The following is a 23,489-nucleotide window of genomic DNA, read 5'->3' as shown; positions in this document are numbered from 1 at the left end:
GGTAAGGTTTTTCTGTAGATACAGCAATCATGAAAAGTTTGTTGTTTGTCCAGTCCCTTTTATCCCTTAATACTACTTTTAAAATGAAAAGGAGGACTTGTGGCACTTTAGAGACTAACTAATTTATTTGAGCATAAGCTTTCGTGAGCTGCAGCTCACTTCATCAGATTCATTCAGTGGAAAATACAGTGGGGAGATTTATATACACAGAGAACATGAAACAATGGGTGTTACCATACACACTGTAAGGAGAGTGATCAGGTAAGGTGAGCTATTACCAGCACGAGGGGGGATGGGGACCTTTTGTAGTGATAATCAAAGTGGGCCATTTCCAGCAGCTGACAAGAAGGTCTGGGGGGGGCGGGGGGAATAAACATGGAATAAACCTCTCCAACGCATCATCAAGGATCTACAACCTAACCTGAAGGATGACCCATCACTCACAGATCTTGGGAGACAGGCCAGTCCTTGCTTACAGACAGCCCCCCAACCTGAAGCAAATACTCACCAGCAACCACACACCACACAACAGAACCACTAACCCAGGAACCTATCCTTGCAACAAAGCCCGTTGCCAACTGTGTCCACATATCTATTCAGGGGACACCATCATAGGGCTTAATCACATCAGCCACACTATCAGAGGCTTGTTCACCTGCACATCTACCACCAATGTGCCAGCAATGCCCCTCTGCCATGTACATTGGCCAAACTGGACAGTCTCTACGTAAAAGAATAAATGGACACAAATCAGACGTCAAGAATTGTAACATTCAGAAACCAGTCGGAGAACACTTCAATCTCTTTGGTCACTCAATTACAGACCTAAAAGTGACAATTCTTCAATAAAAAACACTTCAAAAACCAGACTCCAACGAGAGACTGCTGAATTGGAATTAACTTGCAAACTGGATACAATTAATTTAGGCTTGAATAAAGACTGGGAGTGGATGGGTCATTACACAAAGTAAAACTATTTCCCCATGTTTATTCCCCACCCCCCAGCTGTTCCTCAGACTGTTCTTGTCAACTGCTGGAAATGGCCCACCTTGGTTATCACTACAAAAGGTCCCTCCACTCTCCTGCTGGTAATAGCTCACCTTACCTGATCACTGTTGTTACAGTGTGTATGGTAACACCCATTGTTTCATGTTCTCTGTATATATAAATCTCCCCACTATATTTTCCACTGAACGCATCCAATGAAGTGAGCTGTAGCTCACGAAAGCTTATGCTCAAATAAATTGGTTAGTCTAAGGTGCCACAAGTCCTCCTTTTCTTTTTGCAGATACAGACTAACAGCTGCTACTCTGAAACCTACTTTTAAAGTGTAACTCAATATCAAAACATTAACCTTACAATAAGGTTACAATATATGGTACTCAGGTCAAGAGATGCCAGAAGTTGCTGCCTTAATGTTAGCTCAGTCATACTGCTAATTCAGTGTGTCAGGGTATACAATAATGCACTTTACCTCTCGTTTTCTGTAGCACACCAACTAAAAATGAGGTACATACTGAAGATTTTAAGACTCATGAAACCTTACCAATAACAATTAAAAGAATAGCCAATACTACATATGTGCACAGTGTGGCAGAATTAATATTCCAGGGAAAAATTTTCCCTATTGGGTGTTTAATTTCATGTCTTTTAAAGATTTTTTGCTCATTGTTTTAAAAAAGGAGAAAACACCCCCAGTAACTATTTGGCTTGAACAGCTTATTAGCTCTGCAATGTTTGCCTCTGGATCTTACCCTTTTGCCCTCAAAGCAAGATTTCTTATGAAGTTACAAAAGGTGCTGGAAACATCTTACTCTAGAGCAGGGGTCAGCAACCTTTCAGAAGTGGTGTGCCAAGTCTTCATTTATTCACTCTAATTTAAGGTTTCACGTGTCAGTACAACATTTTAACGTTTTTAGAAGGTCTCTCTAAGCCTATATTATATAACTAAACTATTGTATGTAAAAGTAAACAAGGTTTTTAAAATGTTTAAGAAGCTTCATTTAAAATTAAATTAAAATGCTGATCTTATCAGTTTAGCGCAGTGGTTCTTAACCTGGGGTGCACACACCCCCTGGGAGTGCGAGATGCCCTTTCTGGGGGTGCAAGACATGCGAGATTTTTTTTTTTAGAAGGTAAATAATCGAAAACACAAATTAAGCCCAGGCACATGAAACAAAGTAGTTGTACTTACCAAACCTATGTATTTATTAACATTATACATTTAATGATTACTGTAATACACAAAGTTTTTAAGCTAATTTTACACTAAAAATTAAAGTATAATTTTTTATAAGGGCTGCAGAGTGCTAGGCCCAGACCAGGAGCAGAGCCCTGGCCCACCCGCCGGTCTGAGCAGGTCCTGGCTGCTGGCCCCACTCAGCCCGCTGCCGGCCTGGGGTTCTGTTCACACAGGGAGGCAGCGGGCTGAGCGGGGCCGACAGCTGGGACCCCGGCTAGCAGCAGAGTGCCAGTAAAAATTAGCTCATGTGCCACAGGTTGCCAACCCCTGCTCTAGAGCTGAGCTGTCTGTCCACTTAAAAGCCCTTTCACCTGCTTCAGTAGCTGGAACTTGTAAATATCTGGAATTAAGTATCTGGACACACCTGCTGCAGCTCCACCTTAAACATTCAGCTAACACTTTAAATGAGTTTTCTACAGTTCACAAACACTAATTAGTTTAAAAAAACCCACAAATGTAGCCAAGCACATGCTTTTCATTAGGGCTTATTTACATACCAAGCTTGAAGTTTTAGAGCTCAGCTGTTTAAATTACTTGCTTTAAAAAAAGTGCAACCCCTAAACTGCAAGAAGTTCTGCACACTTTCCAGAAAAAGTATTTCAACAGCAGGCAAAGACCAAGCACAAAAAACATCACTTCCAGGAGGTTTTGAAAGGCATGCTTGAAGAAAGTGAATGAAAGCTGCTTTGCAATTATCGATAGCATGCACCACCACCTGCAGCCACCATGTAGGAAACTTTTAGGGGCAGTAGAAGGCACGAAACAGCAAACACCACCACCACCCCAAAGACAGGAAAAAGAGTCAGAATTCCTTCAACAATAAAATGAAGCAATTCAGTTCAAGTTCTCACTCTGTACTTGTGATTGACCAACCAACAGCTTAGAGGGTCCTGAAAAAAAAACCCTGAATGCCCTAATCTTAAAGGGAGTTTTGAGTCATGTGCATTCAGACAATCAGGCCCACACCTAGAGACTAGCCAGGATAGAACAAGACTTCAGGCCATTCATGTACCTTACTGAGTAATTTATACTATGATAAACACCCCAAAACCTCTATGCACTGCAATTACAATTTATATTATGGAATAGAATGGGGAAAATGGGTACCACACATACGCAGAGTGATCAGGGTGACTATCACATACTGTCTTAGTTCCTTTTAAATATGTAGTTTTATTTTAGTAAAGGTGCTATAAAAGTACTTTTTCTATTAGTCTCTAATAGCGTCTCAAAGTAGGTTGGAGCTGCACAGTATGCACCCTGCACATTTTCTACTACAAGTAGAGAATTTCAGAATGCAGCTTTTGCTTTCATATACTGTTTTACAGAATCAAGGAACAGCAAGTTTAATTTCAAAGACTGCTCATAGTTTCGCTTCTGAATAAGTGAACTAGAGTCAGCTAAACTCCTATCATCTCTTTTGCACTATAAGAAATGTCAATAATATATTCTCCTAAAGGCAACAGTGACACCTCCTGGTAAGATTACCAAATGGATTAGATGTCTACAACTAAAGAAATTAACAAATTTAGTTTTCAAGTTTTTTAAATGTATAGCTCTTTATCAAGGGTTTCCCCTGTAACACAGATATTATGATTACTCTAGATCTGAAGTTCAACACATTCCTAGATAAGAATTACAGAAAGGTTATAACTAGACTTTCTATATAAGCATCTCAAATTCAGGCTACACTCAATATTTAAGTGATAGTATTGTAGAGGAGTCTAACCTAACACACCAAAAAGTTCTCAAAATATTGTATCCGAGTCAGCCCAACAACTTGCAGCTCCCAGTTGACCTGAACTTTTTCCAGGTTGGAATTAAAGCATACAATGGTAAATTAAGTCACAACCCTGCATTGTGATTTGCATAGGCAGATTGTTGTGCCTGTACAGAGTCCCCTGCAGTCAATGGGGCACTTCCACGAGCAGTGTGTTCTGTCCACACAGATCATAATGAAGGACAGGGCCTTAGCTGGCCCAAGGTAGCCACAACTCAGTGGTTGATTAGAAGAATTCAAAAACTACACTGCTAGTTTTGTTCTGACTACTGGATCATCCAAGCCCTTCTTACTTTACCTCCCCCCCCCCCCCCCCCCCCCCCCCCCACCAAATACCATAGTAGAGAAACACGTGCCTTGCTGACACTAGCACTCCTGCATTGCTGCCAGTGGTTAAGTTTCACCATTTAGAAGTTTCCGAAAATGAACGATCAGCAATCTAGAAACAGTTCTCGTTTTAAGACATACTTTTCCTCATGCACTGAGGAAGTTAAAAACACATACAGCAATATTCTAAAAGGTCTTACCTAAGCAACGAGAAGACATCATATGAGTTACGGACACAGTTCTGATCCACCTGGAGAAGACTACTCTTCTGGGTGCCTGAGTGATCCTTAAGGCAAAGAAAGGAAATCACTTTTTAAAAAAAAAAAAAGGTCAGAGTAAATTTTCTGATAAGACTAATGTGTGCCTGGGACCACACAACTTTGCCTGTGCATTTGAAGAACACTGTATATCACAATTTAAAAACTCAAAAGCACCAAAAAAAAGCAATTTAGTTCTTAGGAAGGTGGTGACGGCAGCATGAGACAAGTTATGTCCCTGCTGTAAATCTAACAGCAGAGCATTTATGCATTAAGTTATTAGCAGAGTTTAGTATTCCATTTTATTTTCTTTAGCACATCTTTAACCCCATTTAGCATGAGCTGCCTAATATTGTCTACTCAGACTCAAGGATTCAAAAATTAACTCTCCTGAAACTCCCCAGCTTCAACCAGTTTTGAACACAGACTTTCTGCAAGGCACAATGCATTCAAGAATCTGCCCTCAGACATGCAACACTAATAGGCTCTCAGTAAGTGGTAATTAGAAAGTTATTGTTTATCCACTCCATAAACACCCTTCAGAGATTCATATATTCCTTGGGATGAGCAAGGTATCCCTGGAGGAGCTTCCTACAAGTTTTGACCAGAACACAAAAGACTATGGCCAAGGTCTGCACCAGGGATGGCAGGAAGGAGCTGTCGCATTATCTTGTGCTGCAATTTTGTCATATCTCAAACTAGTCTGTGTCAGGCAGGTGCCATACTTTGACAGACACACCCCTAGGAAGTGTAAGAACTCTGGAACTCTTCCTTCCCAGTCAGCACTAATACAATGTCCCAGCACTGTGCTGCTAGAGATAAAAAGTCAGACAAGACGTAAGACAAGAGGCCTAGACATGTGTGGTCACTAAAGATTTGATGGCTCTTTAGGCTGGAGAAGAGAAGACTGAGAGGGGACATAATAGTTTTCAAGTACTAAAAGGTGCTTGAAGTAGGACAGAGAAAAACTGTTCTTAACCTCTGAGGATAAAAAAAGAAGCAATGTGATTAAATTGCAGCAAGGGAGGTTTTAGGCTGAACATTAGGAAAAAACTTCCTAACTGTTGGGGTAGTTAAGCACTGGAATAAATTACCTATAGAAGTTGTGGAATCTCTGTCATTATCTAACCTGCTCTTAAAAACCTCCAAACACATGTCAGGGATGGTCTAGATAACACTTCGTTCTGCCATGAATGCAGGGGACTGAAATAGAAGACTTCTCAAGGTCCTCTCCAGTCCTACAATTCTATGAAAAAAGAGAGGCATTTACCTTTATGTATTTACCAGTGTTAAAATTTCACCAGGTCCCTGGAAGAGTTTCAGCAGGATATAGTGATTTTCTTCACTTTAATCACACACCATAAATTTAAACAAACAGCTATTGCTTTCCACCACAGACATAACTGCACTTTAATGTGAGTGAAGTAATCCTACCTAAACATCCTTTACCTGCCCGAAAGGGCTGTTGTGGGGCTTAGCTAATACTAAAGCATTTGGAGGTCTTTTGCTATACAGTTAGATCTCCCATGGGCAATTCAGTAGCAAGTTTTCCCCCTTTCCCATTTAAACTATGTTTTTCTTGCATACATTATGGAACTGCTTACTCTTGATCATGACAATATAGCAAATATGCCATTCTAATACTAGAAAACCAATACCATGCATTATCTGGCCACTTCTCAAAGGGAGAAACCATTTCTTTCGGATGTTAGGAGTTTGATTTGTAGGACCCATCTTCTGGAAAGATACTAAAGCAAGACACCACCACCTGAATCTTACTGCAAGATTAAGAAAATTTGCAAGGCATTGCAGCTGGATCATCAGCATCTCATGCTGAGCAATGGGCCTGGTTTGGTCTCACACATGCAGGGTCTAAAAGTAGGGCATGGAAAAACAAAGTTGTTCTTTAGAAGAATGAAGCAGATTAGGGCAAACAGTCCTGTCTCTCCCCCAAGACAGTGGAAGGGGGTGAAGTAGTAATTTCAGAAAGGGAAAGATAATCAGTATGTCAGTCCCTTCTCTTCTCCCATCCTGCTACAGGACGGTAGCCTCATTATGGTGCCACCTGCCAGAAAGTAACTGCCAAAGAAAGAATGAGAGGGTATATGAAGGCTAACTTCACCTTCCCACCTCTCAAGCTGTTTGCATAAAGAACTAAGAACGTCCATATCAGCTCAGACCAAAGGTCCATCAGCCCAGTATCCGGTCTTCCAACAGTGGCCAATGCCAGGTATCCCAGAGGGAATGAACAGAACAGGTAATCAAGTGATCCATCCTCTGTCGCCCATTCCCAGCTTCTGGCAAACAGCTGTATGCAAAAAACAGATTTCACGTTTTGCACTGTACTTTAATTTCTGTTTAATGTCCTCATTTTTGCATAGTCCCCCTTTCTGAAAGTAAATGCTACAGTGCTGGGCTGCTGTGGTGTTTTCCCCGCCACAGAGATGTTAAATTTAATTATATTATGGTCACTATTACCAAGCGGTCCAGCTATACTCACCTCTTGGACCACATCCTGTGCTCCACTTAGGACTAAATCAAGAATTGCCTCTCCTCTTGTGGGTTCCAGGACTAGCTACTCCAAAAAGCAGTCATTTAAGGTGTCAAGAAACTTTATCTCTGCATCCCATTCTGAGGTGACATGTACCCAGTCAATATGGGGATAGCTGAAATCCCTCATTATTATTAAGTTTTTTATTTTAACAGCCTCTCTAATCTCCCTGAGCATTTCACAGTCACTATCACCATCCTGGTCAGGTGGTTGGTAATATATCGCTACTACTATCTTATTATTAGAGCATGGAATCATATGAAATTACTATCCATAGAGATTCTATGGTACGGTTCGATTCATTTAAAATTACTTCATTTGAGTCTATGCTTTTTCACATATAGTGCCACTCCCCCACCAGCACGACCTGTTCTGTCCTTCCGATATATTTTGTACACTCATACTACTGTGCAAACTATGCAGAGAAAACTATGAAGCAAACTATGGAGAGAAAAGGAGGGATGCACACTGGAAATAAGGAGGAACTCCAACCTCAGTTGTCAGAGAGTAGTTTTCCCATTGTTGAGGGTCTCCCCTCTTCCATCCTACTGCAATATTTGATACTGGCACTCGGCACAGAAAGTCATGCTGTTAGATCAGGGACAACTGATTTTCTGGAGTGGCAGTCTGGAACACATTTTGATAGATTTACCTTCCCAGAGCAGTCAAGGTCCACCTGATAATGGTCGATGAACAAGCAGGGAAAGAAACAAGCGATCACCTTACACATCTGTGAAGTTGTGGCTTCAGTCCCTCTCCTTGCAGGGGGGAGAGAGTGGTCTGACCCTTCAATAGGGAATGTGGTGTCCTGTCTGCCTGCTTGTGTCATGGGACTGAAAGCCTATCACTGCACAGAACATGTCTGAGAAGACAGGGTGACCTTTGGGCCACAGTAAAAGGGTTTCCAGTTACCAAGTGGAATACAAAACCTGTCTGTCTTCTTCCCTTCAGAGACACCAGCAAGTCAATAAAATGGCCACTAAAAAGGCTGTTCTTACAACTGGTAGATGCAGAAAGGCTTCTCAAAAGGTGTTCCTGCAGGACACAAGACTGTCTTGTCGACAAGACGCAACTGTAAACAATTTAAAGGGAAAGGATCTGGAAAAGCAGGCAAGTGGAACCCAAGACTCCCGCTCCCTTCATCTTCCCACTAACTGGTCCCTAGAGGGCTGATATGGCCTGCATCTGTAATTTCTGAACCAGGACAAGACAAACTGGCTACAAATGAACAACAACTAGGAAGTGTTAAATATCTACATGCACATAGGAAGAGAGGGTCAAGTAAATGCACAGTAAACACTGTTCAAAGTTTTGCAGATACTATAACCAGAAGTTTTAACAGCATCAAGAGGGAAACCCTTCTAAGAACCTACTCCAATCAACTTCCTGGCCATGAGGCTCAGATCTTTGTCTCCTACGACGACACTGGGTAAGCCCAAGGGAGAGCAGAGGAGAAGCTACTGCAGGAGGCGCAGAATCTACAGGGATCCCAGCCAGCCTGGAGAAGTGAGAAGGGAAAATCTAATAAGCACTTGACTGTGGAGGCTAAGGGTATGTCTTCGCTAACATTAAAGTGTTGCCATGGCAACGCTTTAACGTGGCAGCATAGTCGCGGCTGTACAGTCGCTGTAAAAACAAAAAACAAAAACCACCCCCCTACGAGGGGAGTAGCTCCCAGTGCTCGTGCACTGTCTACACCACCACTTTACACCACTGAAACTTGCAACGCTGGGGGGGTGTTTTTTCACACCCCTGAGTGAGAAAGTCGAAGCGCTGAAAAGTGGCAGTCTAGCCCACAAGACCTTGGTGGTTTTAGCAAGGAGGGAGCAAAAACCCACTCAGAGCACATAAGGCTCCTTTGCTGAGTGGCTGAGAGGGTTGCTGCAGAGGCAGAGAAATAAAATCTGTACTCCAAACACCACAAGAAGAGGGGGACCACAGAATTCTAGGGGTTCTTATGTCCTGAGGATGAGTGAGAAAGCTGCATGGTGGTCTCAGGCAGAACAGCAGTGTTGGAGGCACATGGTTTTGAATTCACACCTCCAGTAGTGACTGGGCTGCTAGGATCAACAGCTAAAAGAATATCCCTCAGGCACGGAATTAAGGGGGACCAGAGAGGAGCTTTTTAAGTTTTCCCCAAAACCTTTTTCTTCCATCAACCTAGTGCCCATTGTCACAAAACAGAAGAAACTGGAGATTAAGGGAAAAAACAAACAAAGCTTAACAAAGCTTCTTTGTCTCCAAAAAGGGAAATGAACCAAATACTTCCCTGAGAAGTCAAGTCAAAAGGTACAGATTAGTAAGACTCCCATGAAAGAAATGTCAACTGTCAAACCAAGTTGATAAGGTCAGTTATTAGCCTACTGGATGTTAATGAAAACAGAGCCTTTGGACATTAGTAAGAAATGGATGCACAATCACTGGCACGAGGATGACTGCTTGGGACCAGCCAATCGTCCCAGATAAACTACCAAGATTAGTCCGTGTAGTGCACGTCCTTTAACGTCACTCCTTTACAGGAGAGGTGGCAGCTAAGAATTAAGTATGCAGAACACAGATGGAATTTTGCAAGACTATTCTTCTGTCTTAAAGATGCAAGGGCTTGGAAGCTCCAAATCAGCAACTGCAATGCTTTACCCAGTCATGCAGGAAGTATGGTTCCAAATGAGTGCATGCTCATTTGGAACTTTTTTCCAAGTTAGTGGACTTTAATTTATAACCACCTGGGCACCATATACTCAGGAACTGCTATATCGTGTTCGCTGTTTAGTCAGTGTTAGCTTTGTATAGCTATGTAAGCTTTTTTCCATGTTATGCTTTCAAAGAGCTATTCCATTAAAAAAAGGGGGGGGGAGGGGCATGATGGTATGAACGCCTCTGGCTGGCTAGAGATCAGTAATGTGTCAAGTCCCAGCCACATCAAGGCAGCCTTCCTGACAATGGAAACGAAACAACAAGTCACCACAGGAAAACCAATACTTAGTTTGGATATGCTGTGGTATCACCACTGTATCTGTAACCCAGTAAATTTACCAGAATTAATTTCTTTCTACGAATTTACTCGATATAGCAGGAAACTCCATTTGAGACCAGGATGTGTACTTTAGTTTTTGAATCTGAAGTGGGTTAAGATGTTTATTTGGAGTAGCAACAAATACACAAAACTATTTCTGGCTATTAAATCAGAATATAAGAACTGCCATGCTGGGTCAGAGCATTGTCCAGCTTGCCCAGTATCCTGACTCTGGCAGTGGTCTGTACAAGAGCTTCAGGGCAAACTAACAAAACAGGACAATGACGGAGTGATCTGCCAGTCTTCCACTCCTGGCTTCTGGTAGTCAGAGGTTTAGGGTTGCCCCAAGCATAGGGTTGTTCCCCTGACCATCTCAGCTAATTACCAATGATGAACCTCCATATACTTATCCAGTTCTTTTTTGATCCCAGCTATACTTTGGGGCATCACAACTGTGACACTGCACCCATATTCTTTGCAGTGATATTAGGATATGATTATGACAATTATAATATATGTTATGCAAGATAAGTCATGTGAGGTGTCATTGGAAAAGTTATGATTTTCTGAATATGATTATTCTATTTGTATGCAGGTATTTTTGCACAGGAAGTTAGGAATATTGACTATGTATCTCCATGTCAAATGTAGTTACACCTGGGTAACACCCACTAGACAAGATGCTTTCAGTCTAGATAGTGCGTAAGGAAGGCAATGGGCCATTAGGAAAAAGCAGTAGGCCTTAGGAAAAGCTTATCTCCCACCTAGGGAGCCTTTCTGAGAACACTATAGAGTAATGGCTGCTATGACTCTACAAGGACATGTGATGAGACCACATGTCTCTAGAATCCATCTTGGGATGTCAGTGTTTTTCCACTGACCGGCATGGGAACCAAGCTTTGGGAACAAAGGGTTCCCATCATATGCAAAAGCTATACAGGGCAAGGAGTGACAATCTGGGGTTCTTCACTCCCCACACAAGACAACTCCTGGAAACACCTGAGAAACAAAGACTGAACTGGAGGAAACTGCTGGATCCAGGCTAAAGGAATTTTAGCCTGTGAAACGAAACACCTGGGGATTCCAAGCTGCAAAGCAAGTGCAGCTTGCCCCTTAAGAATCTGCAGCCTGCTTGTATCATTTCTTAGGGTGAGAATCTGCTATTCATATCCAATCTAGTTAGTATATTAAGTTTAGTTTGCGGTTTTTGTTTATTTGCTACGTAATTTGCTTTGATCCATTTGCTATCGCTTATAATCACTTAAAATGTATTGTTCGTAGTTAATAATCTTGTTTTTGCTTTATCTAAACCAGTGAGTTGGAGTGAAGTGTGTGGGAATAACAACTCAGGGGCAAAAGGCTGTTGCATATTCCTCTCCACATTGAGGGAGGGCGTGAATTTTATGAGCTGAGACTGTACAGTTCCCTGTGCAGCGCAAGACAGTATAATTTTGGGTTTATACTCCAGAAGGGGGTGCATGACTGAGGAGCTGGGAGTAGCCTTCCCATGCACGGGCTGGTCAGAGACCCTGCTTGTAACTGCAGCTGGGTGTGCCCTTACCTGTATGTATGCTGGTAACAGTGCAGGCTGGAGGGCTTTGTAGTTTGGTCACAGCAGTACAGTGTAAGGGAGACCAGGCTGGTGGGTCAGAGGGCTCAGTGGTACTCCAGTTCCAGGTGGCACCCTGGGGGGAACCCATCACAACATTCCATAGAAACAAGTTCCACAAGTTAGACGTGCCTATGTGAGAAAGCACTTCTTGTTTGTAGTCAGCCTGCTGCTTATTAATTTCCTCAGGTGATCCCAGGTTTTTGTACTGTAGGAAAGGGTAAACAGAACTTCTCCATTCTCTTTTTCCACCCCGTTCATGATTTTTTAGACCTATCAAACATTCCCCCCCCCTTAGTCATCTCTTGTCTAAGCTGACCAGCTCTATTCTTTTTAGTCTCTCCTGGTATGAAAGATGTTCTATACCCTTGATCATCTTTGTTGTTCTTCTCTGAACCTCTCAGTTCCACTATATTCATTTTGAGATTTGGTGACCAGAACTGGACACAGGATTTAATGTGGGCTCACCATGGTTTTATATACTGGCATTATGATATTTTCAGTCTTATTTTCTATCCCTTTCCTAATGGTTCTTAACATACTTGTGTCTACTGCTGCACGGTGAATGGAAGTTTTCACCAATCTATCCACAGTGACTCCAAGTTCTTTCTTGGACGGTAACAGCTAATTTAGAACCTATCATTGTATACATATATTTGGTATTATCTTTTTCCCCCCAAGATGCATTTCTTTGCATTTATCAATGCTGAATTTTATCTGCCATTTTGTTGCCCAGTCACCTAGCTTTGGGAGATCGCTGTAACTCCTTGGAGTCTGCTTTGGACTTATCTCGAATAATTCTGTATCATCAGCAAACTTTGCAGTTCACCCTGTTCAAGATCATTAATGAATATGTTAAACAGGACAGGTCCTTGAGAGAGAACGCTGTTCTTCTCTGTGAAAACTGACCATTTATTTTTACCCTTTGTTACCTATCTTTCAGTTAGTTACAGTAGAACCCAGTTTATCCGACCCTCTATTATCCCTAGTAACCAAACAACCAGCAGGTCCAGAAGCAGGCGATCTGTCCTTTGGCCACTAGATGGTGCTATAGCCTCGCACTTTCCCATTGTCCAGATTATCCAAATTTTTGATTAGCCATCTGACCCCAGCCCAATTAGATCAGATAAACGGGGTTCTACTGTACTGGACCATGAGAGGATGTTCCCTATTATCCTACGGCTACTTAGTTTTCTTAAGAGCCTTTGGTGAGGGACCTTATCAAAGGCTTTCGGAAAATCCAAGTACACTGTATCAACTATCACCTTTTTGTTCCAAACCTCTTCTATTGAGGCATCAGTTTGGGACAGCAATTCGGATCTGTTGTTCAAAAGAACAGCTCTGATGTGCTTACCTCCCCACATCCCCGGCAGTGAAAACCAAATGCAAAGAATTCGGGTATGTTTGCACTACAAACTTAAGTCAACCTATGTTAGGTCAAATTACAACCACTGCAGTAATTACAGACTTTTTCATGTCCACACTACCCTCCTTCTGTCAGCAGCGCACATCCTCAACAGGAGCGCCTGGCTCAGAGCAGGGAGCCTCCGCGGCCGCCCTTGTCATTTTCATGGCTCCAGCAGTTTATCTGATCTAACTGTGAAATTGACAAGAATGACAGCCAACAGCTGAAGTAAGTAGTGCAGCATCTACACGGACACTGCGTCACCCTAACTACACCAACGTAAGTCCTACGCCTCTCATGGAGGTGGAGTTCTGTCCGTGTAGTAGGGCATGTACATCAGCGGAAGCAAGCCTGTAGTATAGACACTGACAGACAGACACAATGAGGTCGACATAAGATGACTTATGTCAACCTAACTCCATAATTTACCGTCTCTGCAACGGTCTTGTCTTCTTCCTTGAGTGCTCCTTTAACACCTTCATTGTTTAGGGGTCCTACTGCCTGTTCCGCAGATATCCTGCCACTTAGTGTTTGTATCTTTTAGCAAGTTGCTTCTCCATTTCTTCCTTGGCCTGTCTTATACTTTTACATTTCACTTGCCAGAGTTTGTGCTTCTTCCTATTTTCCTCATTAGGATAAGACTTTCAAATTTTAAAAAAAAGATGGCTTTTTGCCTCTAATGACCTCCATTACTCTGCTTTTTAGCCATGGTGGCATTCTTTTGGTATTCCTACAGTCTTTTCTGATACATTTGGTCTGAGCCTTTATTATGGTGTTTAGTACTCTCCATGCTGGTTGCAGGCATTTTACCCTTGTGACTGCTCTTTTTAACTTCCATCTAACTAGCATCCTCATTCCTGGGTAGCTTCCCTTTTTAAGAGTTAAGAGTTTTAAGAGTTTAAGGGGGGGGGGGGGGAGAAGAGTATTATTATTGAAACCTGCATTACCAGCAGGACAGTGGGCTGGGAGGAGGTATTGTTTCATATTCTCTGTGTGTATATAAAGTCTGCTGCAGTTTCCACGGCATGCATCTGATGAAGTGAGCTGTAGCTCACGAAAGCTCATGCTCAAATAAATTGATTAGTCTCTAAGGTGCCACAAGTCCTCCTTTTCTTTTTGCGAATACAGACTAACACGGCTGTTACTCTGAAAAGTGACCATATAGTTACTTCTTAGACAAGATCTTGTGCTCCATTGAGGACTAAATCAAGAATTGCCTCTCCAGGCAATTGTGGGTTCTAGGATGACTGCTCCAAAAAGAAGTTATTTATGGTATCTAGACATTGTATCTCTGCATCTAGCCCTAAGGGGACATTTACCCAGTCAATATGAGGATAGTTGAAATCACCCATTATTGCATTTTCTGGTTTTGAAGCCTCTCTCAGCATTTCATAGTCACTGTTACCATGCTGGTCAGGTGGTTGTCAGTATATGTGTATTGCTAATACTATTATTCAAGCATGTAATTTCTATCCACAGAGACTCTATAGTACAGTTTGATTCATTTAAGATTTTCACCTTGACTATGCTTTTATAGCCTAGTACCACTCCCCCACCAGTGAGACCTAAACTGTCATTCCTATGTCTTTTGTACCCTGCTATTACCATGTCCCATTGATTAACCTCATTCCACCAAATTTCTAAGATGATTATATCAATTTCCTCATTTAATGCCTGGCATTTACCCATCTTAGCATTTAGACTTCTAGCATTTGTATATAAGCACTTGTACATTTTGTCAATATTTAGTTGCTGGCTTTCATGTGTTATGCTTGCATTGGACTCTTACATTTGATCGTTCATCACTAGCTCCTACCTGTACTTCACCAACTTCTTTCCTATCTTCTATACTAGGACATAGAGTTGCCCCTTTAATAAATTCATCCCTAATGGATGCGTCTGCCCAAATCATGTGCTCCTCTACAGCTGTTGCCTTTTTCCCAGGCTTTAGTTTAAAAAAATCCTCTACCACCTTATTTTCTGTGCCAGCAGCCTGGTTCCATTTTGATGGTTGTCATATAACAACCACCAACTTCTCATTACTGTCATGATAGCAGACAATGGTGAGGGGATGGCAAAGATCCTCAGAATTTTTTTTTTTTTTAGTTAGCATTCAGTGCTGTGTCAGTAGTGCATATATTAGTTTATGGCCAGCATCTCAGAACAAGATTAATTTAAAATAGGAAACTAGAGTTATATTGAGATGTGTTGTATTTTGTTCTAGGACTCCAAGAATCTCGTTCAGTAAGGAAGAAATCAAATTGAGAATTAGAGAAACTGATTCTGTCAACGAACTACAACATTTATGTCCAAGCACCTCAAATTACAATATGCAAGCTCCTCAACAGGATTTGATTATTACTGAGCCATATTGCATTTTACTGTTGCTAGAGGTCCCAGTTACAGATAGAGACTAAGGATCTCCTCTAACACAAACATTACAAATCCCCCAATCTGTGTCCTCCTCGTTAGGCCTTGAAAAAATTTTGCCAGTAGGTCCCAGCCGGGACTCAGCCTTATTAAAACTTGTATTCTCTTCTTTTAGATTGTTTAAGCCTAAATTTTCTAATTCAGTTTCAATTTATAAAGATATCAACAGAGGTGCATCTATGCTTTATGCACCCTTATAAAATGTTACATGGTATATTGCTCATCCTTCCATGATACTGTAAGACTGAAGTGCCAAACCCAAATAAAATTCCAACACTTCAGACACTCTCCTTGCCAGGAGCAAAAGATGAGTCTTGCATCATGTCCAGAAGAGTTAAATTCAGGTTCTGGTAGACCACTGAGTTCAGTCAAGTTGACTTCAGTCAGTGACTGGTGGCAGCTAAAAGGAAGGATAGCATGAGAGGCAGCCTCACAACTAGCCTATTACCAAACCCTTTAGGGCTCTTTTAAAAGAGACAAACAAACAAAAAACAAACTAAAACCAGAGTCCTGAATTCCATCTGGAAACTTACAGATATCCAGCATAACTGAGGGATACTGGCATTATGCTTGTAGTGCACTGTAACAGTCATCAGGGGGGAAAAAAAAAAAACACATGTCCACATTGCTCAGTGAAACCACCACCATGTTTGCAAATGCACATTAGGCCCCTCTAACAGCCTGTATGCCCCACTTGTTTGCTTCTCAGAGTCATCTCTATGCCATTTTTGAGGCTTCGCCAAAGCATGGAATAGTCAGCCAGATTCTAGACCTTAAAGACACTAGCCTTTATTCATATTCCTCACGAAGTCTCATCTCTGAAATAATCACAAGCAGCAAGTCAATAGCCGTATTTCGAAAAGCCATTTACTTCTGTTGGCTTCCCAGAGCCACCTGCATACAATGATGTGTTTTGGTTGCAAGCTCTTTGGGGCAAGCTGTGTTTCATTTGCAAGGTATGGCTCTTGTACCCCGTCAGTGCTTAGAAAATGCAATAGTCACATTCATACATGTCTTTTGCTAACACAGCTTCAACTATAGTGTGGTCAGAGTCAAAATGCTATCTATTCTGCTTGCCTTGTATTAGCTAGAAAAAAAATTAGAGGATTAAAATTAGGAGACATGAAAGAGAGGAAATCATTCAAAGAAGGGGGTGAAAGAGCTACAGCGCTTAATGTAAATGACTGGAAGATGGGGGATTTAATTTTAGCATTAGTGTGTCTGGTCATTAAGTGTTTTGAAATATACAACCACTCAAGGTATTTTAAATCTAAAGTAATCCTTCATGATTACTGGCCACTTGAAGCAGATTTCATTTTCAAGCTTTTTACAAAGTTTGTTTCTCACATGTGTGCACCGTTGGTGCTGACTGATTGGTCAGTCAGTGGTCACGAGTGCTGACTGATTAAAAACCATAGTATTCAAAGATGAAAACAAGCATTTTTGGGCAGCTAAATAACACATTACAGAGACTCTGGAAAAAAAAATTTTTAAATATGTAGATCAAATGCTGGGCCTACCAATTTTAAAAGTAAGCATTTAACATTGTGTAACTGCATGAAATCTCATTAAATCTAGCATTTGTGCTCTGCACAGCCATTAAGATAACCAAAGTTCAGTTTTAAAAATTTGATTTTAAACATTAACTTTAATAAAATTTACACAAGTTAAGAGGGAAGGTACTGTACATCTGGGGTTGGGCTTGGGTCATGGGGGATTGCAAGTATCAGTTACAAGGTTCACGAGGTTACTACTCCTCCGGTTATCCAAGATGGCAAGAATTAGGAGTGCGCTATCTGCAGCACTCTGCTTTTGTAGAGAGAAAGAGGTAACTTGTTTCATTGAACAGTGACCCTTCTAGTCATTGACTAGCCAGTGACTGGCTACAACTAGTTCCATTAAACTTACTGGGAAAGCAAAGATGGAAACTGCAACATGGAGCCTCAGAGACAGAGGTTAAATGAAGAGGACAGTAAGAACTGCCTAAAATTTGGAAGCTTGGGTGCCTAAAGTTAGACACCTAGACAAAAGTGGGACAGGTTCAGCACCCTTGAAAGTGAGGCCATTTAAGTGGCCCAATTTTTTAAGAGATGCTGAGCACCCACAACATCCAGTTATTTAGGTGCTTACAGTAGGCATCCAACCTTGAAAATGCTGGTCTATGCCAACAGAATTTAAATTACAGCCTGTGACTATCATTACTACATAATTTGCATAAATATTAGGTATTCGTACCTTCTGTTCAAATGAAGCTCCATAATAGCCATCATTCAACCCAAAAATTATTTCATTTGGGTTTCGAGCATGTATCTGTAAAAAACACACACCAATGACATTAGGGTCAACTTAGTTTATGTGAAATCAAGCTTAATATTAATTGCTAATTTTATGACTCACCTTTTCAGATCTTCCCTCTAGTGCTAAAGCATGTGAACCTTGTCAATGAGGAACTGAACTATTACTGTAGAGAAAACACTTGACTCTCACACCTTTAAACAGGAAATGGCCGATATGCTCAGTGATATATGTCCATCTTCCAAGATGCAAAATAAAAATTTAATATTTGCCTTAACCACTACATAGCACCTACAACTACTTACAGTATCAGATAAACAAGTCTTCCTCTTTCCTAGAGCCAGAAGTAGAGCAATAGTAGGAAGATCAAAAATAATAAAAAACAAACAAGGAAATAGCTCATTCAGACAGCTCAGTTATAAAGGAGCCAATTTTCAGCAGATAATGCACAGTTAGATCTTTTTTTTGTTTATGTCTGAACACAAAACTGGTCCTACATTAAGTGCGTTAGCTGAGGGGACAAGGTTACTTCTAAATGAAAAAGATAGTGTTAGAGAATAGTCTCTAGGGGCCTATTTCCTTGGTGCAATAAAATGAAACAGAACACTGCAATTCATGTTCTGCACAGCAAGTATTGGATCCAACAAATGCTTTTTCATTACAAGCCTATTTTATAAATAATTGACATTTCAAAGCATTTCCATCTTTTAAAGCTGTGGATTCATTTTAGAACAGTGAACTCAAACAGCAAGAGAGACCAGGGCAGGACACTTGTCTAAGAAACTTTATTTAAAACAAAGCGTGTCAACCTACTGTAATTACGACAAACAGACACCTTGCATTTGTTTCATGAGTTACGGCTCTCTACGTATCTCCCTTTTACTTCAGTTAGAAGTTTAAAGAAAATATGTTAAAACTAATGTTAATGACTCGCATTTATGTAAAATCATAACCAAAGATTCCACTTGTTCCATAAGACCCATAAATACTAACCAGGGGTTCTCAAACTTCATTGCAGCGTGACCCCCTTCTGACAAGAAAAATTACTAAATGACCCCAGGAGGGGGGCCAAAGCCCGAGCCCCACCGCCCTGCGTCAGGGGGCCAAAGCCCGAGCCCAAGAGCTTAAGTCCCAGGCGGGGGGGCCTGTAACCTGAGCCCCAGCACCTGGGGCTCTTCAGATCCGGGCGGTGGGGCTTGGGTTTGGGGCCAGCCCCCAGCAAGTGTAATGCCAGCCCTGGCAACCCCATTAAAATGGGGTCCTGACCCACCTTTGGGATCCCGACCCATAGTTTGAGAACTGCTGTACTAAACCCATGTCAGACAAGTGATTTCCCAGGACTAGAGAAGAATGGGGGAAAGGTTCCAAGGTTAACACTATCCTCTTGGTTTCTTAATCTGTAATTGGATTGAAGACTGTTTTATGCCAAGGGCACTGTTGGCATTCTAGTAGCATTAGCACAGTCCAATTAGAAAAGCTAAAGAAAATAAACTGTGATCACATACAGAGTAATGACGTGATACACTGTTTCTCACTTGGGGCTACAATTGTGATTAAAAAGCTCAAGTAGCTAAAGCAACTTTAATCCAAGAAATTTCAGAACATAACTTTAATATATCATCATGCCCATCCAGATTATTTAAAGATCTTTGCAATGGGTAGAGCTACCCATATTAGCAGTCCCTTTTTAATTAGTTTAATTCCATAATTAAGATGTTTATTACATTTTATCATTTTCCTACTTTCAGTCTGTTTGTAGCCTTGATCTTACAACTCTAAGAAAAAGACTTAGCTACTTAATCCACAAATTGAGGAAATATGCTTTTATTTTACCTGCTGACCCAAGTATTTTAGTCCATCTAGATTGACTTTCCATTCGATCAACAGCTGATAGAGCTCTTTCTTGCCACCCCAGATCCTCACCAAAAAACATGACACAGATGTATCGAGGCGATCAGGCATTATTCCAAAATCAAGACTCCTCCATGTTGGATTCTGTTGATAAGTACAATAAAGATGTAGGAACAACAACATTCTTTGGTGTTATTTCAGTTTAACATACAGTGTGTTTAAATTTAAAGAGGCCAAGTATTTATGTCAAACTTCCAGACTGCAAGAACTGAAGTAACACCCTGCAACGTTCTACAAAGTTACACATGAGAAGGCTCAAGCCATCCGAGACTCTGTTCCTTCATTATTCACAATTTTCCAGATCAAGATTCCTAGTTTGGCTCCCATTTCCATCTGCTGCTGCAAAAGCCTGCAGGCTTTCAGACCAACTACTACTTCCTTCCATTATGAGACGCCAGGAAATTACTTCATTAATTGCCTTTTGCCACAACAGGCGCTTTTTCAAGAAATACAGATACTAGTATTTTTAGAAAATGGGAGTAGCGTGAAGATCATATTCCACACTGTTTTAACATTTGGCTTCTAAAAAAGAGCTGTAGTTTATATTAACACCAATTTACTTCTCATTAACTGAATTTGGTTTAACTATTAATGGGGGTTTGTTCCTATTCCTCTTCACCCCTCAAGTTCTGCATTGCTGACACCAAGCCCTGAGTGCTCCTACCTTCTGAGGAGCTCTCTTCATTCTAGAGATTTGGAGAGCCAGCCAGAAAAGTCCAGACCTTAGCATTTGACAAAAAACAGACTTAAAATCCTGCTGGACTAATTTCTCTAAATCTAGAGAAGGTTTCAAGTGTCAAGAATTTTGAATAAATCATAGTACCACTATAGTTAAGAAATTATGAAAAATAGTCATAACATGCTGCAAGCTTAAACATGCATACTAGCGATTAATAGGTCAGAGTGAGAAGACTCCAAAGGGTATCTATTTCCTTCTGTAAGTTTTACAGAAGTCCCTGTCCCCTTACTCACCTCTTGAATTTTTCCTAGCAAGAAAGAGCTATTTATATAGCTATTGCTGGCTACCATCATAACAGGAAATTAAATACTGGTAGAGTACTTGGCAGTTATACGGAAACTTACTAAAATGTGCTACTTTAAGATTTGCAGCACTGTTAGTAGGGATTGCATCATTTAACCTTGTTTCTCTTTGGATAGATCCCCACTTCATAATTAAGTTTCCATTTCAGACTAAATACAGCAGAATTCTAGTTATAAAAAAGGTCCCAGGGAAAACTCAACAGGTTTGGACAATTGGGGGAGGTGGGTCAAATCAGCAGATCTTCAAATATGTGCTCAAGGTCTCCTGACTTCAGAAGGTCTTCAAACCCTGCTAGATAGCTCCCCCAGTTTGCTACCAAACCCTCATATGCTAAAGTCCAACTTCAGCACACAGATTGAATTTAAACTTCCAGGAAGGTAACAGATCTTTGGACTTAGCAGCGAAGTGGTGCACAGATAAGAAATCTGACTTATGCTACTTCAACACCTATGTTTTCCCTAATACTCTATAAGAGAGACTTACATCTCTTTGGAAAATATCTGAAACTTGTCTAACCACCAGCATTTTCAGCCTCTGAGGGCTGAGTCCTGTAGCCCATAGGTAAGTACCACTGAAATCAACAGAAGTACTCATTGAGTACAGAATATTTGCAAGAGGAAGGATTGCAGGATCAGATACTTGTTTGTAAGCTTTAGGCTACACTGAAGCCATCTACAGACTGTTAGCACATAACACAATTTTAATTCTCAGTTTCTAGGACCTAAGTTTTTTAAACTGTAAGTTCTTGAAAGTAGGGACCATATTTCCACACAACACAGATATTCCCTAATTACCACCTATACAACAAGAATGTTATATAAAAATTTGCAACAGCTCTAGTCCTTCCAATACAGTTTGCCAGCAGTACTAGGAAACTCCATTCAGAAGCTTTATAGCTCAGATTTTTAGAATTTATTGGTTTTTTTCCATCAACGTCAAGATAACTAGGTTTTCAAAGTTATTTTGAACTCAGTTAAAGCCTAACTGGAATTTATTAACCTACATTCTTCCCTCCTATTCATATTGGCATCTGTGGCATTAGTTGTAAGTATTAGGCTGCTGGTTTTTATATGTAAGTTGGCTTTAAAGGCAAGGGAGGAAGGAGAATAATAATTAAACTTGTGTGTTTTGTGACATCTAGAAGAGGGGAAAACAATAGTTTATGGACTGTGCTGACAGCTGTCTGAAAAAGGAGGTCACGTTTTGAGTCTAGACATCATGACAGTTTCCCATTAAAAACATTTGATTGTAGGGTTCATGCAATACGAACAATACCTACCACTGTATGTACCACCACTGCAAATAGCTCTTCCAGAAAGTGAGAACTGAGTCAGGCTAGTACTGTAGCCATCTGCTAAATAATTTACAGAGTCAGATTTACCCTTTTCAGCTTTTAAACAGAATAAATTTTGCAAAGCTTTTAACATGGGAACAGAGTGAAAAAAGATGTACACATGAAAGTGAATTAGCCTAGAGTGTTTTGTTTAGTTCTATCAATTAATATTTTTGAGCAATGTTTTATATTGGTAATTTGTTGAATTGTTACTGCTATTCAGTAACTCAGCTTCGAGAGATTGCCACACATTTGAAGAGGACTTGGAATGAGCACAAGAATTTGATATTTTCTTTCCCAAAGCTATTGAAGTGTGACATGCTTTCCTTTACGAGACTCATTCTGGGAAATCATAACCAAGATACCCCAAACAGAGGGAGAGTGGGACAATCACTTGTCCAAGAGAAGCCAGTTCTAAACATTGCATAGAATTGTGACCTGCTGATAAGTGGGAATAAGTTTATTTCCTCCCCTTCTCCTTGTACCTCATGCTTAGTACAAGGAAGAACAGACAAGTATTCAAGGAAGCCCTCCTAACAGAGGAAGCAATACTTCACAGCATTACTCCTCACCAACCTTTGGGTCAAGGATCATCTTTTGAGGGAGAGGGGAAGGATGAAGAGAAGAATCTCCTTCATATTCTGAGATACAGCTACCAGAAGTGCATCTGAGGCCTCTAGCTCACACACTTGGACGCTGATTAGTAGGACTGGACACATCACACTTAAAGTTGATACTCCATAGCTGCATAGACTAGATAGGCAGCACCATGCTTATCCACACAGTTACATTTCAGGTGCACTATTTTCTTAGAGCTTTAACACTTTAGTAGTAGTCAGATAGCAATACCAGCGTGACCAAAGGATATAATTAGCAAGACCCACAAGAACCATCTATATTTGGAAGCAATAAGAAAATAGGTGCCAAGCCACCAGCCGCATCTATCTGGTTTTTATCTCCACTCTCTAACCAGTGCAGTTATGTTGTTGCTAGCACCAGTAGAAGTGTTAGTAGAGTACACACAGAGCACCTTCTTTGCTACTGTGACGTGATAGGGCAGTCTAGTGTTGGTCTTTTTAATGTTGCCAGCATTACTAGTAATGGTAGAGCTATCTCAGTGCTAGAGTATAACAAAACCTTCAGTACTAAGGACTTCAGGACTCGAACTGCAAAAAACCCCACACTACTCTGAGGCTGATATGAGAGATGTCCCCATTACCCAGGTACCAGGGCTAGAAACAATTTTCTTGTGAGAAGCTCTCCTTCTCTCCATTGATGCTGGGAAGGGTAGTGT

At 40.9% G+C, this 23,489-nt stretch overlaps 1 protein-coding gene across 5 annotated transcripts in view; it reads right to left on the bottom strand.

Moving 5' to 3' along the window:
- Positions 1 to 23,489, bottom strand: part of UVRAG (UV radiation resistance associated) — a 163,360-nt gene that overhangs the window by 114,703 nt on the left and 25,168 nt on the right. For 2 of the 5 annotated variants that reach the window (XM_073335049.1, XM_073335055.2), the window contains exons 4-6: positions 19,743 to 19,904; positions 17,850 to 17,924; positions 4,550 to 4,635 (exon numbers count right to left, since the gene is read on the bottom strand). In XM_073335049.1, coding sequence (XP_073191150.1) covers positions 4,550 to 4,635; positions 17,850 to 17,924; positions 19,743 to 19,904 — 323 coding nt within the window. Of the gene's footprint in view, positions 1 to 4,549; positions 4,636 to 17,849; positions 17,925 to 19,742; positions 19,905 to 20,484; positions 20,521 to 23,489 lie in introns of those variants that run through there. The other 3 variants (XM_073335057.2, XM_073335056.2, XM_073335058.1) reach the window with 3 other exon arrangements.

This window comes from Lepidochelys kempii, chromosome 1, assembly GCF_965140285.1.
Source record: "Lepidochelys kempii isolate rLepKem1 chromosome 1, rLepKem1.hap1, whole genome shotgun sequence".
NCBI classification, from domain to species: Eukaryota; Metazoa; Chordata; order Testudines; family Cheloniidae; genus Lepidochelys; species Lepidochelys kempii.
Note: the sequence above shows the minus strand (reverse complement) of the source record. Positions and strands in the feature narration are given on the sequence as shown.